The sequence below is a fragment of the Myodes glareolus genome, chromosome 26, assembly GCF_982192425.1.
Source record: "Myodes glareolus chromosome 26, mMyoGla1.1, whole genome shotgun sequence".
NCBI classification, from domain to species: domain Eukaryota; kingdom Metazoa; phylum Chordata; class Mammalia; order Rodentia; family Cricetidae; genus Myodes; species Myodes glareolus.
The window spans coordinates 5,605,081-5,625,518 of NC_142051.1; the positions used below are offsets into that span (position 1 = coordinate 5,605,081).

The window sequence follows — 20,438 nt, forward strand, 5'->3', positions numbered from 1 at the left end:
GCCATCTTCCCTGACCTGCATTTGGTAACTTTTAAGGGCTTTAGTAAATTGATGGTTCCAACCTGAAAGTAAATCACTAAACAAAACCAGTAGTCCACAGCTAGCCCTGGGGAGGCTGGTGTGCGAGGACTGATCCGAGTGTGATGCCAGCCTGGCTGCGGAGTGAGGCCACCCCTCTCCACTGTTCCTTTCATATGCCAGCACCAGATTCCTCTGCTTACTATTACCAGTCCTTAGTCCTCCTTTCCTGTCTGCTCCGACTCCTGGCCCTTGCCCCTCAGAGGAAACCTGCCAGCTGTGGTCTGCGTCTCACCTTCCGTCAGTCTACCCATCTGCTTATTTCCAACGCACTGACTGCCATTCCCATACACCTATGCTGTTGTGTATGCACGCAAGACAGACAGAGACGGTGAGAGACAGCGAGAGACAGAGGGGGAGAGAAGGAGAGAGAAATAAATTAACTTCTTTTTAAAACACACAAAACAAGGGCGTCTGGAAAAGTAGCTTGTACTCTAATATTCAAAACCAGAAGCAGGTGTCCGGGTATTGGTATGGGACATCAAAAGGAATTAGGCAGGAACCTGGAACCTCTGCGGGTCTGAGCGCACCCGAGCCTGGGACCTCCGAGGCAGTAGACCAGAGCCAGAAACCTTCCCAGGTCCAACTCCAACCCAGGGACTTCTGCAGGAGGGAATCCAGACCAGGATTTACAGACACAGCTCAAAGCCAGTAACCTAGGCTACATTTGCCCCAATGCAAGGAACTTCACCTTGGGCAACAAATTCCACAGGAGTGGAACTGAACGACACCAGGACAGAGGGCCTGAGGAAACAAGCTCCACCAGGAGCAGAAGCCAGGAGCAAATCCAGTCCTGGAAGCCAACCCAGTCCCCGGGCACTGCTAACCAGGATTGAGTCAGCGACCTGACTCAGAGTCAGCGATCTCCACCAGAACAGGTTCAACTCCAAGCCAGGGACTTCTTCAGGAGGGGATTCAGACGAGGATTTACAGAAACAGGGCAAAGCTGGCAACCTAGGCCAAAGTAGGCCTGAGACAGCAAACTGCAAGTGAGCAGAACAAAGCACAGGAGCACTGAGCTATCTCCAGGAACACAGAGTAACCAATGGGGTAACTAGAACTGTGACACTGACTGTACCACGAGGAACAACCATCTGAGCTTTGGATTCACTGGCACCTAGAAGATTATTCAACAGAATCTCAGACAGCCCCAACCACACCTATAGAGGAAAAGATGAGTAGAAAAGGTAAAATCACATGCTATACCACAAAGAGCAACACACCAGTAAAACCTAAAGACCCTACAACAGCAAGACCTGAACAACCAAATATGGAAGAACCAGAAGAAAATAACTTAAAAAATAACTTCAAGAGAATGTTTGAAATTCTTAAAGATGAAAAGAGAAATTCCCTTAAAAAAATTGAGGGAAAGACAAAGAATTGGAAGATATCAGCAAATCACTTAAAGAAAACCAAGAAAATAAAATCAAACATATAAAAGAAACTATTTAGGACTTGAAAACTGAAATAGAAACAATAAAGAAAACACATGCTGAAGGAATTATAGAAACAGAAATCATGAGAAAAAGATCAGGAACCACAAATGCAAGCATGAACAGCAGAATACAAGAAATGGAAGACAGAATCTCAAGCGCTGAAGATACAATAGAGGAAACAGACTCATCAGTTAAAGAAAACATTAAATCTAACAAAAGCTTAACCCAAAATATCCAGGAAAAATGGAACACCATGAAAAGACCAAATCTTAGAATAATAGGTATAGAAGAAGGAGAAGTTCAACTCAAAGGCACAGAAAATTTATTTAACAAAATCATAGAAGAAAACTTTCCCAACCTAAAGAAAGATATGCCTATGAAGATACAAGAAGCTTACAGAACACCAAATAGACTGAATCCAGAAAAGAAGTTCTCTCGCCATAAAACCAGGAAGCAGAACCAAGCAAAAGTGTTTGACTTAGGACTTTCACTCATTTGGATTGAAAGCACTGCTTCTCATCCCCTCGTCCTAACTCTCAAGCGCCCACCAACGTCATTGTCTCCCGTTATGACTCTCTGCCCTTACCTTTCACAACAGCCCAACTGTGAGTTCGACTCACAGGTAGCCCTCTCATTCTTAAGTTGTTTTTGATTATGTGTATGTGTGTTTTCAGTGACTGAATGAGTGTGTGTGTCTAGAGACACTGGATCCCTTGAGCTGGAGGTACAGGCCACTCAAGGGCCTTCCTACATGAGTGATGGGATGTGGTCCTCTGCAGGACAGCATGCACTCTGCCTGTTGAAGCTGCCTCTCTTTTTGGGTATTTCTTTGCTGCTGCTTTAGGCAAAGTTCTTTTGGTCCTGATCTTACAAATTCTGACAGACTAACGGTGAGGACGCGTTTAGTTCTAAGCATGTAGTATGCGCACTCCCAACAGTTTCCTGAACATCTCTCCTACCCAGCTACCCACTCCACAACTACCTGGCTGTTCAATTCAACAGCACAGCTTCTAACATCTCTCCCCACTGCACTTTTAAGCTACTGCTTCTGCCTGTATGCATAATTGGGAAGGGTTAAGTCCGACCTTCCACCAGATCCATCACGGACACCTGTTGTCCTCACACACCATGCTTTGTCCAGAAGTCAGTCCAACCAACACACATTCTGTCCTCCCTCTCCCTCCCTTTCTCCCTCCTCCCCAATTATGCTTTGTCCAGAAAGTCAGTTCAACTAACACACATCTGTCTTAAGGCCTAGACAAACTACACCTCTTTTCTATGGCTTGCTTACTGTTCAGCTAGGCAGTTTCAGTCCTATACTACTTTATATACCCATTAAAATGCCTATTTAAACTACTGAACGTTATTTATACATTGTTCTCCCTTGATTCTGAGCTCCATAAATAGCGGAAATTGTAGGTGTGTGTGTTTGTTTCCAAACTCTTTGGGGCCCGCACCCAGTTCCCAAATAAACACACAGAGACCTAGTCTTACTTATAAATGTCTGGCCTTAGCTTGGCTTGTTTCTACCCAGCTTTTCTTAAACTGTCCCATCTATCTTCTGTGTCTGAGCTTTTTACCTTTCTTCATTCTATATACTCTTCTTTCCTCCTTACTCTGTGACTGCTGTGTGGCTGGCCCCTGGCATCCTCCTCTCCTTCTCCCTCTCTCCCTAAAAACGGGCCACCCTTCTGCTTAGCCCCCATAAAGAACCCGTCACCACTTCTGCCACTCAGTTGTCGCTCAACCTCCTGACCCCAGGTTAATTTTATTTAATCAAATAAATGTACCACATCTTTTCATCGCTGACAAAAGCCAGAAACAACTTAACACACTTTTACACAGTTCAATAATATTCCGCAGCAGGGGACTCATCCTATGCCGTTTTCCTTGCCAACAGCAGTCCTCACCCTACCTAGGGCAGCACAGGTAGAGAGGACATGCGTGGTGGCGCATGCTGTGGGACTGAGAACTGCCAGCCTTCCACCAGAAGAAAAAGACTCAAGCTCAGAGAAACAAAGGTGCTGCTGTCTTGTTCTTTTACGGGGACAGGGAATGGGCTGCTCTGCAGCTAACTGCAGGAAATGCAGGGGTGCTGGGTCAAAGAAGTTGGAAATAGGAATTTTTGAAAAAGAAAAAAAGTACTTATTTTTAAATGTTGGCAACTAATTCAAGTTATCTAAAAATACCTAAAGTCAGGTATGAGTTATACGTAAGATTAGACTGCCGAGAAAGAACTTGGTATTACAAGTAATGGAAGTCTCTAATCCTTTCTATCTGTAAACCAACATGTGAGAGGCTGAGGCGAAAGAATTGCTTGGGCTACAGTATTAAATCCTGTCTCAACAAACGGATAAAACAGTAAATTAGCAAATAAAAAATAAATCAATTAGCCAGGCGTGGTGGCGCACGCCTTTAATCCTAGCATGTGGGAGGTAGAGGCAGGAGGATTTCTGTGAGTTTAAGGCCAGTCTGATGTACAAATCGAGTTCCAGAACAGCCAGGATTGTTATACAGAGAAACCTCATCTTGAACCAAATACATACACATGTTCACATGTACATACATAGACACATACTTACACACATAAATACATTAAAGGCTAGAGTAATAACTCAGTTGGCTAAGCACTTTTATTACAAAAGTTGTAACTTTATTACAAAAAGCCCACGTGCTGAGGGATGCTTATAACTACTGTGCTAACGAGGCAGAAACCATGGTTCCCTGGAATGCCCTGCCAGCTTAGCCCAACAGCGAGCCCCAGGTCCAGAACACCTGAGGTCAACCACATGTGCCCTCCCCCAGAGGCACCTCTGGCCTGCACATATACACACAGACCCAGAACAACCCACAAGTGCAGGCAGTCACGGTCACGGCGACTTCCACGCAGTCCCTCCCACAGCCACAGCAGTCAGTACTCACGTCGCCTTTCAGAAAACACAGCGTTCAAGCACGAGTCAGAGCCAACTGAAAGCAGAGCAAATACGGGGTAAACTGAGGGAAGGAGCAAGGACTGTAAGTCTTACCCGTTTGAGATGAATTGTTTTCAGAGTCACAGCACACTCAGAAAGCGCCTGCAAAAAACAAGCTTCAGATTTTAATATGGGCAGTTCTTCATTACAAACCCTCCCACCTCCAAGCTACTGCAAGGAAATACTGTACAACAGAAAGCAAAAACACAAACCACTGGAGACTGCAGGGAGGACTTGGGGTAGGAGCACTGGCTGCTCTCCTGAGAACCAGCAGGGTTTGATTCTCAGCACCCACACGGTGGCTCACAACCACCTGTGACTCCAGTCCCAGGGGATCTGACTCCCTCTTCCGGCCTCTGGAGGCAGCAGGCATGCACATGGCATGTAGACAAACATGGAAGGAAACACCCACAGACAGGAAAAGAAAAAGAAAAAAACACAAAGTGCAGTCCTAACGTAGTATGGCTTTTAAAAAAACCATTGAGAAGTGAGAAAACAACTCTCACATGAAGTGCTCTGATAATGGGGTCTGGGACCTATCACACAAAAAGAAAATTGTTTATTAATACTCTTAATCACAGGGGAAGCCTCAGAGTAGGGCATGATGACACATGCACATAGTCCCAACACTCTGGAGGCAGAGGCATGAGGACTGGTTACATGTTTAAGGGCTGTCTGGTATACACAGTGAGATCCTGGCCAGCTATGGCTACACAGCAAAACCCTGTGCCCCGCCCCCCCAAAAAAAAAGTGAGGAGAAAGGAAAAGACAGAAAAACTGAAGAGGGAAGGAGAGTGAGAAAGACAAAGAAAAGGGGGGAACGACTGACCAAATGTGTGACATCCTTGTTCTGTCTCCAGAACAAATAACTCGATGAATCCTAATATGAAGTCATTGTGTATATATAAAAACAATCCAGAAAGAGACATGCGGTGGTGGTGCACGCCTTTAATCCCAGCACTCAGGAGGCAGAGACAGGTATTATCACTGTGAGTTTGAGGCCAGCCTGGTGAAGAGTGAATTCCAGGACAGGCTCCAAAGCTACAGAGAAACCCTGTCTTGAAAAACCACATTAAAAAAAAAAAAAGAAGAAAAAAAAATCTATGAAGCAAAAATCAACCTGTCATTAGAGAAGCTTCTACAAGATCTGCTCATGGTAGACAGACTTAGGTGCTTACCAACACGGTCTGTGCATCAGCCAGGTCAAAGGTCTGCTTTAAAGGGGCCAGGAAACATGCAGGGACAATGTGTTTATAAACAAAATCAGCAAATCCCACTGGTCCATCTTTGCCTCCTGCCAAGAGAATCCAAATTTTCATCTTGTTTAAAAAGAAAGTCAGTCAGTCCACCTAAGGGAAAAGAGGCCTTGGGTTTGAGTCCTAGTACTGGGGGTAGAGGGAGGTCAGGATAAAATCTCAACCAAATGAAAACAAAACTCCATCTCACCCCAGAGCTCCACCAGCTTTGAGAGAATGATAAAACACGTTTTCTGTGCGATCGGATCTGGATACTCAACGGCTCCTTGGATAACAGTAACCAGCACCCGCTCTACATTCTCCGCACCTGAAAAAAAGAGACTTTAATTGCAAAAGAAAAAACCTGAAGTACACATTTCAAAACATACACTACATCAAAACACATTTACAGCACTGATAAAATTTCTTCAACCTCTTGCCCTCCCCGGCTGGTGGACTGTTTAGGAAGGGGTGTCACTGGTTGGGTTGAGGCTCCCAAAGCCCATGGCACTCTCAGTCAGCTCTCTGCCTTGTGCCCTCCAGCACCGTGCCCGCCTGCTGTCTTCCCCTGCCACGACTGCCGTGGACTTACCCTTCGAAACTGTAAGCAACAATAAGGCCTTCCTTTATTTCTAAGCTGTCTTTGCACGGTGTCTGATCACAGCAATAGAGCAGTGAAGACCCTCACTGTGCCCAGGTTCCCCCGAGACTATGCAGTCAGGAAGGCTTTGCACTTCCCTGCCTGCCTCAGTCCCCAGATAAGTGCAATAACAACCACTATGGTTGGCCAGTTCTACTTTCAATTATAAGATGGCAAACTGGCCAGGAAGAGTCAACTGTCAGGCAATTCTGCTACATGCTCACCACACTGCTCACTAGCAATTCAAGAGAAACTGAATATAAACTAATTTTAAGGTGCTTTATATGCATATAACTCATTTCTATTCTTGAAGTACTGGACAATCTTAGGACCACCAGACCACACCTGCACAGTTTGGTGTTTACTTCCACTCACGATGACCACAGGGATGACCACAGGGCGTGCAACTGTGACAGGGACTTCAGCAGACACATGAGGCGTGGCGTGCATCCCTACCTTGATTGGCGATCACTTCGCTCATTCCGCTGCCAGTGACTGTTTGCAGGAAGGCGAAGTAACTCCTCCTCAGCATCTGCTTCTCCAGCGCGGCTGACTGGTCATTGTCTTCTGCTGGTCGCAGCAGCACTTCAAAAATGGCATGAAGCAGGGGCATGAACATCTGCTGTAAAAATGGGGATACCTGAATCTGGAAAAAAGAACATCTGTTACTGCACCCCAGAAGTGAGGAAGGAGAGTACCGCGAGGCTTCAGAAAGAAGTGTGTTAAAGAGCTCTTGCCATGCTCTCTAAGGAGGATATTTGCAACTCAGCAAATTTAAAACAAATACACTACCCAAGGACTCAAGATTAAATTCAACATGCATGGGGCTGGAGAGATGGCCCAGGGGTTAAGAGCACTGGCTGTTCTTCTAGAGGACCTGGATTTTATTCCCAGCATCCATATGGCAATGCAGCCATCAGTAACTTCTGTTCAAGGAATCTGATGTCCTCTTCTGGATTCTCCAGGCAATGCATGCACATGGCACACAGCATGTGTCCCGGCCACACACCATACACATAAAAGTCAATCTTAACAAGTTCAACTTGCTGGGCGGTGGTGGCACGTCTTTAATTCCAGCACTTGGGAGGCAGAGGCAAGTGGATCTCTGAGTTCGAGGCCAGCTTGGTCTATTATAGAGCTAGTTCCAGGACAGGCTACAAAGCTAACACAGAGAAACCCTGTCTCCAAAAACCAAAAAAGTTCAACTTGTATCTTAGAATTTTGGTTGTAGGTCAGCAAGATGGTTCAGTAGGTAAAGTTACTTATTGTGCAAGCCTGGCGACCTGAGTCCAGGCCCCGGAAACCATGAAAAGATGGGAAAAAAACTGACTCCACACCGCTGTGCTCTGACCTCCATGCTTTGGCATGCGTGTGCATCCATGAAAAATGAAATAAAAATTGAAATGAAATAACAAGTGATCATGATCAAAGTTGGCCAATAAATATTTTAAGATTTAAGTTTCTAAGGGAAAAAAATTCTAAGAAAAAATTCAAAGCCTTAATTTTGTAATTAGTTTTAACATATGTGATTTCCATTAGTTAAGTTCCTTAACCTATCTAGGCCCTAGCTTCCTCCTCTATAAGGCAGAATTTTTACCATATAAGAATACATAAAATGAGGACTATAAAGCAACATCCAAAATCATTCAGGGCAGAGTTTGAACTCAGAAAGCCTTGTGCAAGTGATGGCCTTTCTCCCTAACCAGTTCATGTCTATTTTAATTCCTTGGATTACTTCTAGACTCTTTCTTGATCCAGTGCCACGTGTTCACAGCCAGAACTCAGCACCAGGTTCACCTGCTTTTCCTGCTTTTTCTCCCACTACAGTGATTAATGTTTTTATTAAAACATCTACTTGGGGGCCGTAGAGGTGGCTTACTGATTAAGCCATCTTGCTGCTTTTACAAAGAACCTAGGTCCTTTTTCCAGCACCCATATGGAGGCGTGCTAACTCCATGTTCTGTACCTCCAATTCCAGATGATCCGCTGTCTTCTGATCCTTTAAACACCAGTCATGAACATGGTGCACTTAGGTGCATGCAGGTAACATACTCACACACACAAAAGAATTACTGTTTTCAACTTAGAAATCTCCCTCGCCTTACCTGTGGGGCAGACAGCAGACTATTCAGAATGTTAGACACTCCATGACCCAAGTAACCAGGTAACTCAGGGTCATTTACAAGGCAAAGGTGGGGCTGAGGGGTCTTGCCCTGCAAAGAACTTCCTACACACAGTTGAGGGACCTGAGTCGGAATTCCCAGTCTCCTGTAATAAGAAGCTGGGAATGGCTGTGTGCACCCGAAAATGGAGGCGGACCACCAAGGCCTACTGGACAGCCAGGCAACCCTATCAATGAAGTCCAAGCTCCAGGCTTAATGACAGACCGTGTATTAACAAATGCTGTGGAATGTGGTGGAGGCCAACCCCACCCCCACCACACACAGGAAAAGGCATCTGAGATGTGCACGTCTACTCTCAGGGCTGCGGTACCTTGAACTTGGCCGTGATCTGGTTGATGAGGGGAATGAATTCCTGGAGGTCTTTTGCTTCACAATCTTTGAGCATGTGCTCTGAGGCAGACGGGATGAACGGAAGAACCTCCTCCTCCAGGCAAATGATCATGCGATGAAGGAAAGTGCGAACCCCACTCCTCAGAGTGTCCTTCTGCACAGGGCAGCTGAGGGCCGGCAGGAAGGTCTGTAAGCAGTCCAGGTAAACCTCGGAGCAGCCGCACTGCTTCACGGTCTGCTTGTTGCTGAACGCCTTGCTGGTTCGGCTGCGTGACCAGAACCCAGATAGTCAAGTTTAGTTTTGTTCTTTAAAGTTCAGAGTATTAAAAATACAATACACAACAGATGGCAAATTGTCAGCAAACACTAAGGCATCCATTATTTCCTACATCAGTATTAACCTCCCTCCTTAGCTAATGGCTATGGGAAAATGATGCTTCCAGGTGCCATTACAGAACAAATGTGAAGTAAATTAAATAAGTAAGAAGTAGTTAGCACAATCTGAGTCTATCTGCTTCTCTAAAATCCTGATAGTCTTCAGGAAAAAAATGTATTTACTATGACTAAGTCATTAGGTAATCTATATGCAGTACTCACTAAATTTAGGAACCAACCTAATCCCTCCTATTCACGGTCAGGTGATTCCTACCACCCGAGGCCTGTCTCCTGCACTGAAGTATATGGCGTAGAACAACTCTGCAGTATAACTTTATTAGCAATCATTTCAATTTTCACGCTGCTAATAAACAATGCAGGAAAGAAGTAAATGGCTACTTGGTGGTCTTTGGGGCACAGTCTCAGGACCTTCTCTTGAGGGGACCAATACTAAACCACAATGTCTTGATATGCTATTTTACACAGACACTTGGGCTAACCTGAAAGACAAGACTGATTTACACTGAAGTCAGAAGCAGGAGTGCTAGTGATAGCAGTCTTCATGGTAAACTCACAGCTAGCAAATTACCTATCCTCTTTGTTAGCTACAGCTTAACTTACTGGAGAGACAAGGGTTTAGACAACCAGAGGAATTCAGCTTCAAAAACAGTTAAGTGTGTCCATGCTAAAAAGATCCACAGCAGAGGCTCCGCCTATGCAGACACACATTTTTTAATTTTACTTGCGTTTGTGCTCACCTGGCAAATCCCACTGCGTGGCTGAGACTATCTGCAAGAGATGCTTGCCTCTCTTCGTCTTGCGCCATCATCAGCTTTTCCAACAGAACCTTGAACCTCTCCATCAGCGGCGTCAGGAGGTCCTTCATTAAGGCCCGCTTGTTCTCTGCTGGGTAGTCACTGCTAACAATCAGTGCGCCCGCGGCTTCGTAGATGAAGAGTTGGTCGTCACTGCTCAGCAAGGCCTGGTAACCATTCTCCTGGAAGGGAATTTTGTCTTATCTGCATGTTTACTTACATTTTAGTGCCTCTCATTTAACTTAATAAAGAATAAGCACAAGAGAGATAGGAAATATAACCTACTACATTGGCTCATATACCAAGCATTCATAAAAACAGATGGTGGTGGCACACGCCTTTAATCCCAGGGCAGGGGAGGCAGAGCAGGAGGACCTCAAGGTCAGCCTGCTCTACAAAGTGAGTTCCAGGACAGCCAGGGCTTGTTACACAGAAAAGCCTTGTTTCAAAAAAAATGTGTGTACACACACACACACACACACACACACACACACACACACACACACCCCTCCCAAAACAAAATACACATGCAAATCAAAATGTACTTATGAACTATCTCAACTTAAATCCTTTTAGTGAAGCAACACTGACTTTGGTCTGAGACGAGAACTTCAGCGTTAATGGCCCTGACGATGACAAGTACAATAGCATCAGACCAATCTACTAGGTGATTTTCTTCTCTTCCATTAAATTTCAGCTACATTTAACAGTACAGAGAAATCAGAACATACTCCACACTGTAAATTCCTTCTATTACTGAGAAGCTTGTCATCAAAACAATCTTGGTGAACAGATCCAAATAAACTGTGCACACGCACCTCCCCCCACTAGTTAAAAACAAGTGGGGCCCGAGAGGGCAAAGCTGATCTGATGGCATAGGCAGGAAGATATCCAGAAGATACTTACAGGCGGAGAAAGGGTTAATAAGTCTTGTATTCTATTCAAAATATCCTCAATGAAAGGGTTCATTTGTTTACTGAATGAAATCAAGAAGAAAACAAGGTAAGTAATGTGCTCACGAGCTGCTAAAATATCAACCCTCCTTTTAAAAGAGAAGGGACCAAGGCTCAGTTTTATGTTAGCCAATCTGATTACTAAAATTAGCATATGAGCAATTTAAAAAGTTCACTGGCTCTGTAGTGATGTATTGCCAAGAGAATGCCCGCTTAAGTACTTTTCACATAAAAAGAAAAGGTACTACAGATAGCAGATTAGGTTAAAAATGTACATGCAAGATGGGCATCATGTTGCAAGCCTATATTCCCAGTAATTGGGAGGTAAACAGAGACAATGGACCAAGCAAATAACAAAAACTATGTACGCTAGCCTAGGAGATGGCACAGCAATTAAATGCATCTGCCTTTAATTGACGGCTTGAGTGTGATACCTTGATCCCATAGTGGGAAGGCTGTATCCCACATACATCAGACACACACTCAATAATAATGCATAGAATCTATAAAACAATATACTAATACATACAGTCGCATAAAAATATGCAAACAACACTGACTACAGTAACTGGTCAATCCGCAGGGAAAGAAGCCCGTGCAGGAGGAGCCACTTCTACCCCCAGCGACCCCCATGTGCACACTCCACAACAGCGCTGAAAGCCAATACTTACTTGAGAGATTTGACAAATCTAGAAAACAGGTAGGCAGTTCTGCTCCGGACTTTAGCGCTGGAATGCCACAGACCCCTGTGGTCTAAGAAAGCCATCTGAAGAAAGAGACAATGATCGTTTCTGTTCTGATTCAAGAATTTCATTGTCAATACTGCTCACACCAAACTGTAGTTGTGGGCAGGGCCAGGAATACAGAAGGAATGGCACATTACACACAGCTCCCAAGCACATGATTTACATAAAACTGTCACCCGACGTTAGATCAAACTTCTGACTCTGAGGAAAGTTAGAGAACAAGGACAGGGCATGATCTCATCATCAAAGACCAAGAGAGATGCACACTTACTAGTACACACGGAATGTGCTGAGGTTCAACAGTGAAAAACTTCTCGTATCGAACAACAGTTTCAAAGAATTCCAGAGTCACGGACGTGTGCTGATAGGAGCTGACACCTGATGTCACCAACTAGAACGGGGAAAATGAGGAGACCCGTTTTTGTTTACTGTAACATCCCTAATTCCCTCTGTAAACATACACCAAGCTCTAACGATTAAGAACCCTGTGAGCCCACAGCACATCATACAGAGCACATCAGGTCACAGCAAAGGACCTTTGGTGTGCCTACAATTAAGAAACCCGTGAGCCCACAGCACAACATACAGAGCACATCATGTCACAGTAAAAAGGACCCTTGGTGTACCTACCGTTCGCATCATGTCCTGCAAAGCACTAGCTTTTGAAACGTCACCTGAGAAGTGAGCACCATGGGACACTGGGAGAGCTTCCGCCAGCATGTACAGCAGCCTTACTGCCACTTCAACCTCCATGAAGCGTGTAGTCTGCCAATTCCTACCAAGGCATAGAAGTATGTCTGTGACATCTGACATAAACTTTAGATAACTCCTGATACTCAGGACAGGAACAACCACCAGAACCCTTTCAGGGGCACAGCCACTGGTGAGCTGCCCTCTCCTGTAACCAGCCCTAATGAAACCCACTGGCTACCAACAGAGGGAAGAGGACAAGAGGAAGAAACATTGTGTGTGTGTGTGGGAAGATGGCTGAAGTACACTGACTGCGTCGATGGCAGTTTCATAATACGAAACGGACGTGCTAATAAAAACCTTTCTTAGAAATGTCCTGAATGAGTTAAAAAGTAATGTAATTTATGCCAGAGGTAGACACAAGTAAACTATGGAGCAAAACCAACTGCAGGGACGGAGGGCGTGATGGACGCTGCGCGACTCATCCGCTACACACCACCTCGCACGAGAGGAGCTCACTCTGACCGCAGAACTTACTGCAGTGTGGCACTCAACACTCTGCGAACGGAAGCCAGCACTAGCTCCGGGGACACCTGAGCGAGCCTGTCCAACAGCAACTTCAGCTGTTTTCTGTACTCTACAAACATGGCTTCATCTTCACCCTACAACACAAGTTAAAGGCTTGGTTTTAATGGTTTAAGGTGCAGCATTAAGATGGCGCAGGTTAGGAGCACTTGATGCCAGAGCTGGCAGCTGCTCTCCTTACCTGCAGCCAAGAGGGGGAGGAGGAACCAACCAAGGCAGTCCTCTGACCTCCAATGCAACACCCTGGCCCACCCTCATGATAACGACCAATAAATTTATATAAACGATCAGTTAACTCCTATCTTTTATCTTTGGATAGAAAAACCACAAATGCTCAGTAGCATTTCCCTTCCTGCTCACTGACTAGCAATTCTAACAACCTTAGCCATTAAAGGCTTGGGTCACACCCAGTCTAAGGAGGGGGACAGCCAGCATGTGCCCTACTAACGTGCTAACAGTGTGCTGGCTATCATCTGTTACCCTTCAACAGCACACACCGCAACGCACGCCCCAGTGTCCAGGAAGCACTGGGAAGCAATCTTCTCGTGACTCTGGACAGAATTTTAGATGAGCAAGTCCGGTTAAGTTTCACTCTCACCCTCTCCACAGACTGGGCCTCAACCCAGCACTCCTAGTAAATGCACCGTGAGAGAAGATCATCAATACCAATAATATGTCAGTTGTAAGTTCAATGTTAATAAGTATTATTTTTCTTTCCTTGGGTTGCTATAGATATAATCTAGGGCCTGCATGCAGCAAGCAAAGGCTCTCTCACTGAGCTATATCCCAGGTCCTGCAATTTTTTTTAAAGGTTCTTTTCTGTTTCTTTTGAGACAAGATCTCACTTTGTAACCCAGTATGTAGCCCAGGCTGGCTCAACAGTTATGGCAATCTTCTTGCCTAAGACTGCCAACTGCTGCGATTTCAGGCATATGCCACCAAGCCCAGTTTACAAGATTCTGCATGTATGAGTGCATATGAGCATAGGAGCGTGCGCGCGCACGTGTGTATACACACAAACAAAAGGTCAATCTCAGGTATTGCCTTCAGGAGCTAGTCATCTTTTGTGCATGTGAGACACGTTCCCTCATTAAGACATGAGACTGAATGGTTAGGCAAGGCTGGCTGGCAAATGCACTCCAGGGATTTCCCCAATGTCTACTTTCCCACCTTCCCAGCTCTGAATTACAAGCAGGCACTACCAAATCCAGCTGTCTACAGCCATCAATCCTAATGTTAATAATGCTTACACAGCAAGCACTTGACCAAATCAGTCACCTCTCCAACCCCTTACAGTGAAGGATTCACGTCTCCATGAGTGGTACCCCAAACTGACATTAATATATATCAGTAAAAGCATGATTTAAAACACTATTTCTCGTTTTAAAAGGCTCTGAAACTAAAATATAAAATACTAATTTAATGCAAACACACAATAAAATTAAAACCAGTTCTTTGATGTAAAATTACTTACTTCATTTTCAAAATTATATTCTTCATCATAAGTCAATTTTTTCATAACGGCCAACATGATTGCCTAAAATTAAAAATGAAACATTTGTTAATTGTTCTTTTTAATCCAGAAGTTGAGCTACATTTCAAGGTAGACTTCAGACAAAGAATTGATCATGTCAGTGCTGGAGAGATGGCTCAGCAGTTAAATAGCACTGACTTGCTCTTCCAGAGGACCTGGGTTCAAATCCCAGCACTCTCATGGCAGCTCACAACTGTCTGTAATTATAAGATCTGACATCCTCACACAGACATATACATGTGGGCAAAACACCAATGCACAGGGCTGGAGAGATGGCTCAGTGGTTAAGAGCATTGACTGTTATTCCAGAGGACCTGAGTTCAATCCCCAGCAACCACATGGTGGCTCATAACCATCTGTTATGAGATCTGGTGCCCACTTCTGGCCTGCAGGCACACATGGAGGCAGAATGTTGTATACATAATAAATAAATAAATAAATAAATAAAACTTAAAAAAAAAACACCAATGCACATAAAATAATAAAAATAAGCTTAAAAAAAGAATTGATCAGATTGATCTGCTTTAGATGGGCATCTATACCACTCACTCCAAGGCTCAGGGAATCTCATGAGGTGGTAGGATGGCAGGGGTGGAGCGCTGGGCACAAACATGAGTTAAAACAGTCCCTCATAGAGGAAGGCTACCCGAGACTCAGGAAACAAATCACAAGTCCCTAAAACTCAACAGATTCACTAAGGCCCGCCCCCAGGGCTATACACTCATGAAGGACTGCTGGGGAAAGATTCTCCAGCACACTGCGCAGGAGTTACCACCCAAGGCTGGGTGGGCTCTCAAGGGTGCAGCTCCTTGAAGCCGTCTCTGCTCAGCTAAGAAACCCCCTCACCCACAGTCCGGTGAAGAACCCCAATAAACTCACTGATTTGGGGGAAGAAAAATCTACCATTGGTTTAAAGAAACCACTTACCTCTATGTTAGCTTTTTGCTGATCTGAGAGCACTGAAAGCTTAAAACAAAAATAAACAATAATTTATTTTTAATAATATACTTGCTTATCAATTTTTTTTCTAAGCAATCAGTATCTTCTAAAACAACACACAAAGAAGCTGGTGGTACAATTACAGGATAGAGATTTTCCCAGCATCCCTGGGTCTAATCTCCAGCATAAAAAAATAAAATACACAAATTCTTGCTGAGTAGTTTGACAGCAATTAGTCAATTCCTAACTTCAGATGTAATAATTTCATGTCTAGTAAATAACTTGACAAACAGGCAATAACAAGATTAATTTGATTAAATTGTTTATCCTATATTTAGAAAAAATTAAGCTATAAGGCAGTAAAGGATGTTTTTGCTGTTTTGAGAACAGGGTCGCGGTATGTAGCTATGATTAGTTTGGAACTCACTATACAGACCAGGCTGGCCTCAAACTCAGAGATTTGCCTCTGACCCACCAACAACTGAGATTAAAGACATGCTTGACCATGCTTAGTTTCTTAAAACAAAGATCATAGCTCCTGCAATCCTAAAAACCCTTCTGCATGCAAAATTACATTTCTAAGAATGAAGAAAGTCTGGGTATAATTAAATATTATTGGTACAAACTAATAAAAACAGGAATGGTCTTTCATTTAATGTCAAATTGAGAAGCAACTAGTCTTCAAAACACTGCACACCGCACTAAGGGAACCTTCACCATCACACTTTGTGTTGTTACTGGGGCGCAGCTGTCAGCAAAGAGTTTAACAAGTTGTTGCCGTGTTTAGAAACACAGGTTTAAAGGACCACACAGGAAGAGTAACCCTAGACCACATTTATGCCTCATGAATGTATTGTATCTTCTGAGGCCAGGGCCTCAGGTTGCTCATGGCTAGTCTTGAACTTGCTATGACGCAGATGATGACCTGAACCCTTTACCATTCTATGTGCTGGGATCATAAGTGTGGCTCACCAAGTCCAGGCTAGTGTATTTCAGAACTTATTCACATTTTGTCTATATATTTTTTTAAGTAAAAAATAAAAACTACAAAGAAGAAAGCCAGTAAATAAGTAACAATGTATCTATCCATCTCTCTATCCATCCATCATCTATCCATCAAGGACTATGAGATTGTTTTCTTTTTATTTTTATTTTTCTTATTATTTTTTATCTTTTTATTTTTCTTATTCTCCATTTTTAACAGCTCTTTAGATATCTACTAGACAAAAAGAACACAATGACTCACCTGTTTTAAAATATGCAGATAATCATAACAAAATCCAATAATGTTGGAGGAAATATCATCATCCTCATGAACTAGCAGCTGTAACATAAGTGGAACTTTTGTCTCAATAGCTTCAAGTGCCTCTTGAGCATTCTTGACAGCCCCATTCTTAATTAACTTAGTCCAGCTAACTATTAAGGACTGTCCCATTCCATTTACCAGCTTAGAAAACCTGGCCACGAAGTCCAAATCTTCTTCCTATGAGCAGTAAGCAAAGACCACAATTACAACCACCTACCTCGAGGAAGAGGAAAGCCTTGAACTTTAGCAGAATGTAGTGCCAATTACAGGACTCAATCTTAAAAAAAAAATTACTATGTAATTGGTTATGACACGGAAGGGTTAGTGTGGGCGTGTATGTGCCATTTTCAGGAGCCAGTCTTCTCCTTCCACCAGGGGTTTCAGGAATGAAACTCCAGTCTTAAGGACCTCAAGGTAAGGGATTTTACCTGCTGAGGTTTTGCTGGCCCAGGCTCAGTGTTAAGACAACAGCTGTCAACTCTGTCATTACGATAGGAAAATTATCAGAATGTGAATTTTTCTGCTACCATTATTAGCCAATAGTACTCTGAAAGCAACTATGTTTTGTTTTTTGATTAAAGAAATATTTTTTATGTTTGGTGTTTTGCACATGTATCTGTGCTACATGTGTGCCTAGTGCTCAGAGGCCAGAAGAGGGCACTGGAGTCCAGGAACTGTAGTTACAGACTCTGGAAAAGCAGCCAGTGTTCTCAACCACTGAGGCATTTCTCCATTCCTACAACTGTTATTCTATTGATGATAGTCCTGTGGATATTACCAAAAAAGGGAGGGAGAAAGGGAAGGAGGGAGGGAGGGAGAAAAACAAAATGACCTTAAGTAAAAGAGAAGTCTCGAGCCGCCTTTCCTAACTGCTCAGCGCGGCAGGCGCCGTTCTGTGACATCAGTGCTGCTGCACTGCACGTGCAAGGGCTGATAACAGTCCTTTCCAGAACTGTCTGACTTCGGCCCCTATAGCCCTACAAAGACACAGGCTGCCGTGAGAGCGGCCTGCTTGAGTCACTGCCGATGCTATAGGCTTCCCGATTATTAGTTATCCATGCGCTCCTCTCCCACAGACAAAGGCTCAACTTTCACTATTTTAGATTTCCTCTTCTTAAAAGACCCAGACACTAAGTTAGGCGGTAGAAGGTAACCGAACCTTTGGTGCACGAAGAAGGAATCTACAAGAACCATATTACTGACATCACCAATACAAGACCTCTTAGGGCCAGGCAGGACTGCCACCAGGCCTTACAACCCAAGGTCCATCCTCGGACCCACCTGGTAGGAGAGGGAAACTGTCCTCTGTGCTCCCTCCCCATGTGCACGCTGGCACTGGAGCACACACAGCCATAGCTAACTCTGAAGTGCTGTCACGGGCTCGGCGGGGCTTGGTGACAGTGCTAGTAGGCTTTGGCTCGATATCTAACACACACACACACGAGAACAAAAAGCCTTCGTATCACCTAAGTGACTAATCCACCACACTGAGATCCATCAGTCTCAAGGCTGTCTGCTCTTCCAGAGGACCTGCACCCACATGGCAGCCTAAAACCACCTTAACTCCAGTCCCAGAGGCTCAGATCCCCTCTTCTGGCGGCCTTGGGCCCCAGGCACACAAATGCAAGCACAGGCACGCAGACAAAACACACATACACATAAAATAAAATGTGAAAAATTACATTAAAATTCAAGTCTATGATGAAAATGAAACTTTTATGGTTACTAGGGCTAACCTGGGTCAAAGGGTCAAATGTACTGTAATGTAAATGGTGTATTTGTTACTCAGGGTATGATCAACACTGTAAACTTGCAAAGTGCACACACCACTCTGACCGTAAAGTATCAGAATGGGTGTAACCAAATGTGCAAAGAAAATGCCACAGATACTAGTTGGGGTGTTGAGGAATAGTGTTCTCAGGTGTGTGACTTTGGTTTATGCTCCATTTGTTTAACTCTATGTAACGTCTAAAACACCTGATGGTCCTAATCAAGAGATGAACAGTTGGTACCGTGGCAGAAGCAAGGATAGGTAGGGCTGGCAGGCAGAGTGTATAAATAATAGGAGAAAGGAGGAAGAAGAGGAGCACATCAGGAGCCAGCAACCCAGCCAGCCACGGAGTAAGAAGGAAAATAAGATGTATAGAAATAAAGAGAAAGTCCAGAGACAAAAGGTAGCAGGGATAGTGGAGACAAGGAAAGCTGACAAGAAATTAGCAGGACAAGACTGGGCATTTGTAACTAATAAACCTCCGAGTGTGATTTATTTAGGAGTTTGGTGATGGGCCCCTCCAAAAAGTCAAAAGAGTAAAAACATCACATAATATTGGCACTCTCAGAATATAATGGTTTACTATTAGTTCAAGGGCATCCCCCAAACTTCGGGGGAAGAGATCCACTGACCTGGTCAATGCTGAAAAACCCGGCAGTCTGCAACACTTGACACAAGGACTCTACCAGCTTCATCTTCTCCACAGGGTCCATCCCTTTATTCACGATTTCAAATAAACAGTCGCATGCCTCCTCCCGTAGAACTTCTACTGACATGTGACTTAGCAGCATATTTATAAACCTAGTGATGGGGAAATAAAGATTTTAACATTTTCAGCTCACAAGTTTTAGACACCAACTCTCCAATTTTTAGTTTAGGAATTATAGGTGTGCTCACCTATCATTGGCTATGAGGGATAAGTCTATCCAAGAGACGTAAGCCCCAACTACTTCAAGGCACTGGCACAGCACTTCTGAATTGGTATACTGGTAATTGTGTAGAATCTGGTACCACGACTCCACCAGATTTGGAATGCACTGTTCTCGCATGGTATCTTTTATCAGAGTATTCCTGCGAGCCTCCTAAAAACAGAACACAAGAGACAAGGAAGAGTATGAACCAGAGCTAGACGTTCAAGTTCAGCTGCACACAGTCATTTCCTCGTTAAACGGTCCTGACCATGGCTTCCTATTTATCTGCTCTAAAATTACATCCTGTGATTCTTTGTGTTTCCTTTTTCCGTTCTATTCCTTGGTGCCAGACTTAATTCATTAAGTACAAAGTATAAATAAGCATTGCTTAGAAATCTTAAGCATGTGAAATTATCTCTAAAAGTGATACTTAAGCATTTAGAAAAAAACGACAGTGACTTAAATGTACAGTAGTTATAGTTTTAAAATATCATAAACATTTAAAGCTATTTCCAGAGGTGTTTCTGTTGTGTGTGTCTGTGTGTGTGTTTTTAATGAGACAGAGTTCTCAATAAGTAATTCAGGATGGCTTTAAACTTGAGGCCTCCCACCCCCGTTTCCAAGCGCTAGAGACAGCCAGTTAACTTCCCACTCTTTACTAAGCACTTCTACACTGAAGTGGTAGAGAGCAAACCTCCCGCACCCCATACACCAGTGCTTCCTAGTACTTTAGGATAAGGCTCGATTAAGGCTGTACCTCGGCTATAAAGACTGCTTGTCAGTGATGAAACACTACAGTACATTACTAGCACTATTTAACAACAAACAAAGGCAAAGGAGAAAGAAGTCTAGATGCATAAAGACTCAGATGGAGGGCTTGGGCGCCATGTCTGCGTGGCCAGACACCTACACTCACAAGCCTTTACACCTGTTCAGAAG

General features: G+C 43.9%; 1 protein-coding gene across 3 annotated transcripts in view; it reads right to left on the reverse strand.

Moving 5' to 3' along the window:
• Positions 1-20,438, reverse strand: part of Xpot (exportin for tRNA) — a 39,984-nt gene that overhangs the window by 7,449 nt on the left and 12,097 nt on the right. Inside the window, exons 7-23 of one of the 3 annotated variants that reach the window (XM_048418885.3) lie at positions 19,486-19,670; positions 19,221-19,389; positions 16,956-16,994; positions 16,758-16,835; positions 15,500-15,538; positions 14,513-14,575; positions 12,991-13,115; positions 12,394-12,538; positions 12,035-12,154; positions 11,689-11,783; positions 10,971-11,040; positions 10,008-10,246; positions 8,855-9,140; positions 6,818-7,007; positions 5,933-6,049; positions 5,665-5,780; positions 4,541-4,588 (exon numbers count right to left, since the gene is read on the reverse strand). In XM_048418885.3, coding sequence (XP_048274842.1) covers positions 4,541-4,588; positions 5,665-5,780; positions 5,933-6,049; positions 6,818-7,007; positions 8,855-9,140; positions 10,008-10,246; positions 10,971-11,040; positions 11,689-11,783; positions 12,035-12,154; positions 12,394-12,538; positions 12,991-13,115; positions 14,513-14,575; positions 15,500-15,538; positions 16,758-16,835; positions 16,956-16,994; positions 19,221-19,389; positions 19,486-19,670 — 2,124 coding nt within the window. Of the gene's footprint in view, positions 1-4,540; positions 4,589-5,664; positions 5,781-5,932; positions 6,050-6,817; positions 7,008-8,854; positions 9,141-10,007; positions 10,247-10,970; positions 11,041-11,688; positions 11,784-12,034; positions 12,155-12,393; positions 12,539-12,990; positions 13,116-14,512; positions 14,576-15,499; positions 15,539-16,757; positions 16,995-19,220; positions 19,390-19,485; positions 19,671-20,438 lie in introns of all 3 variants that reach the window. The other 2 variants (XM_085683436.2, XM_048418884.3) reach the window with 2 other exon arrangements.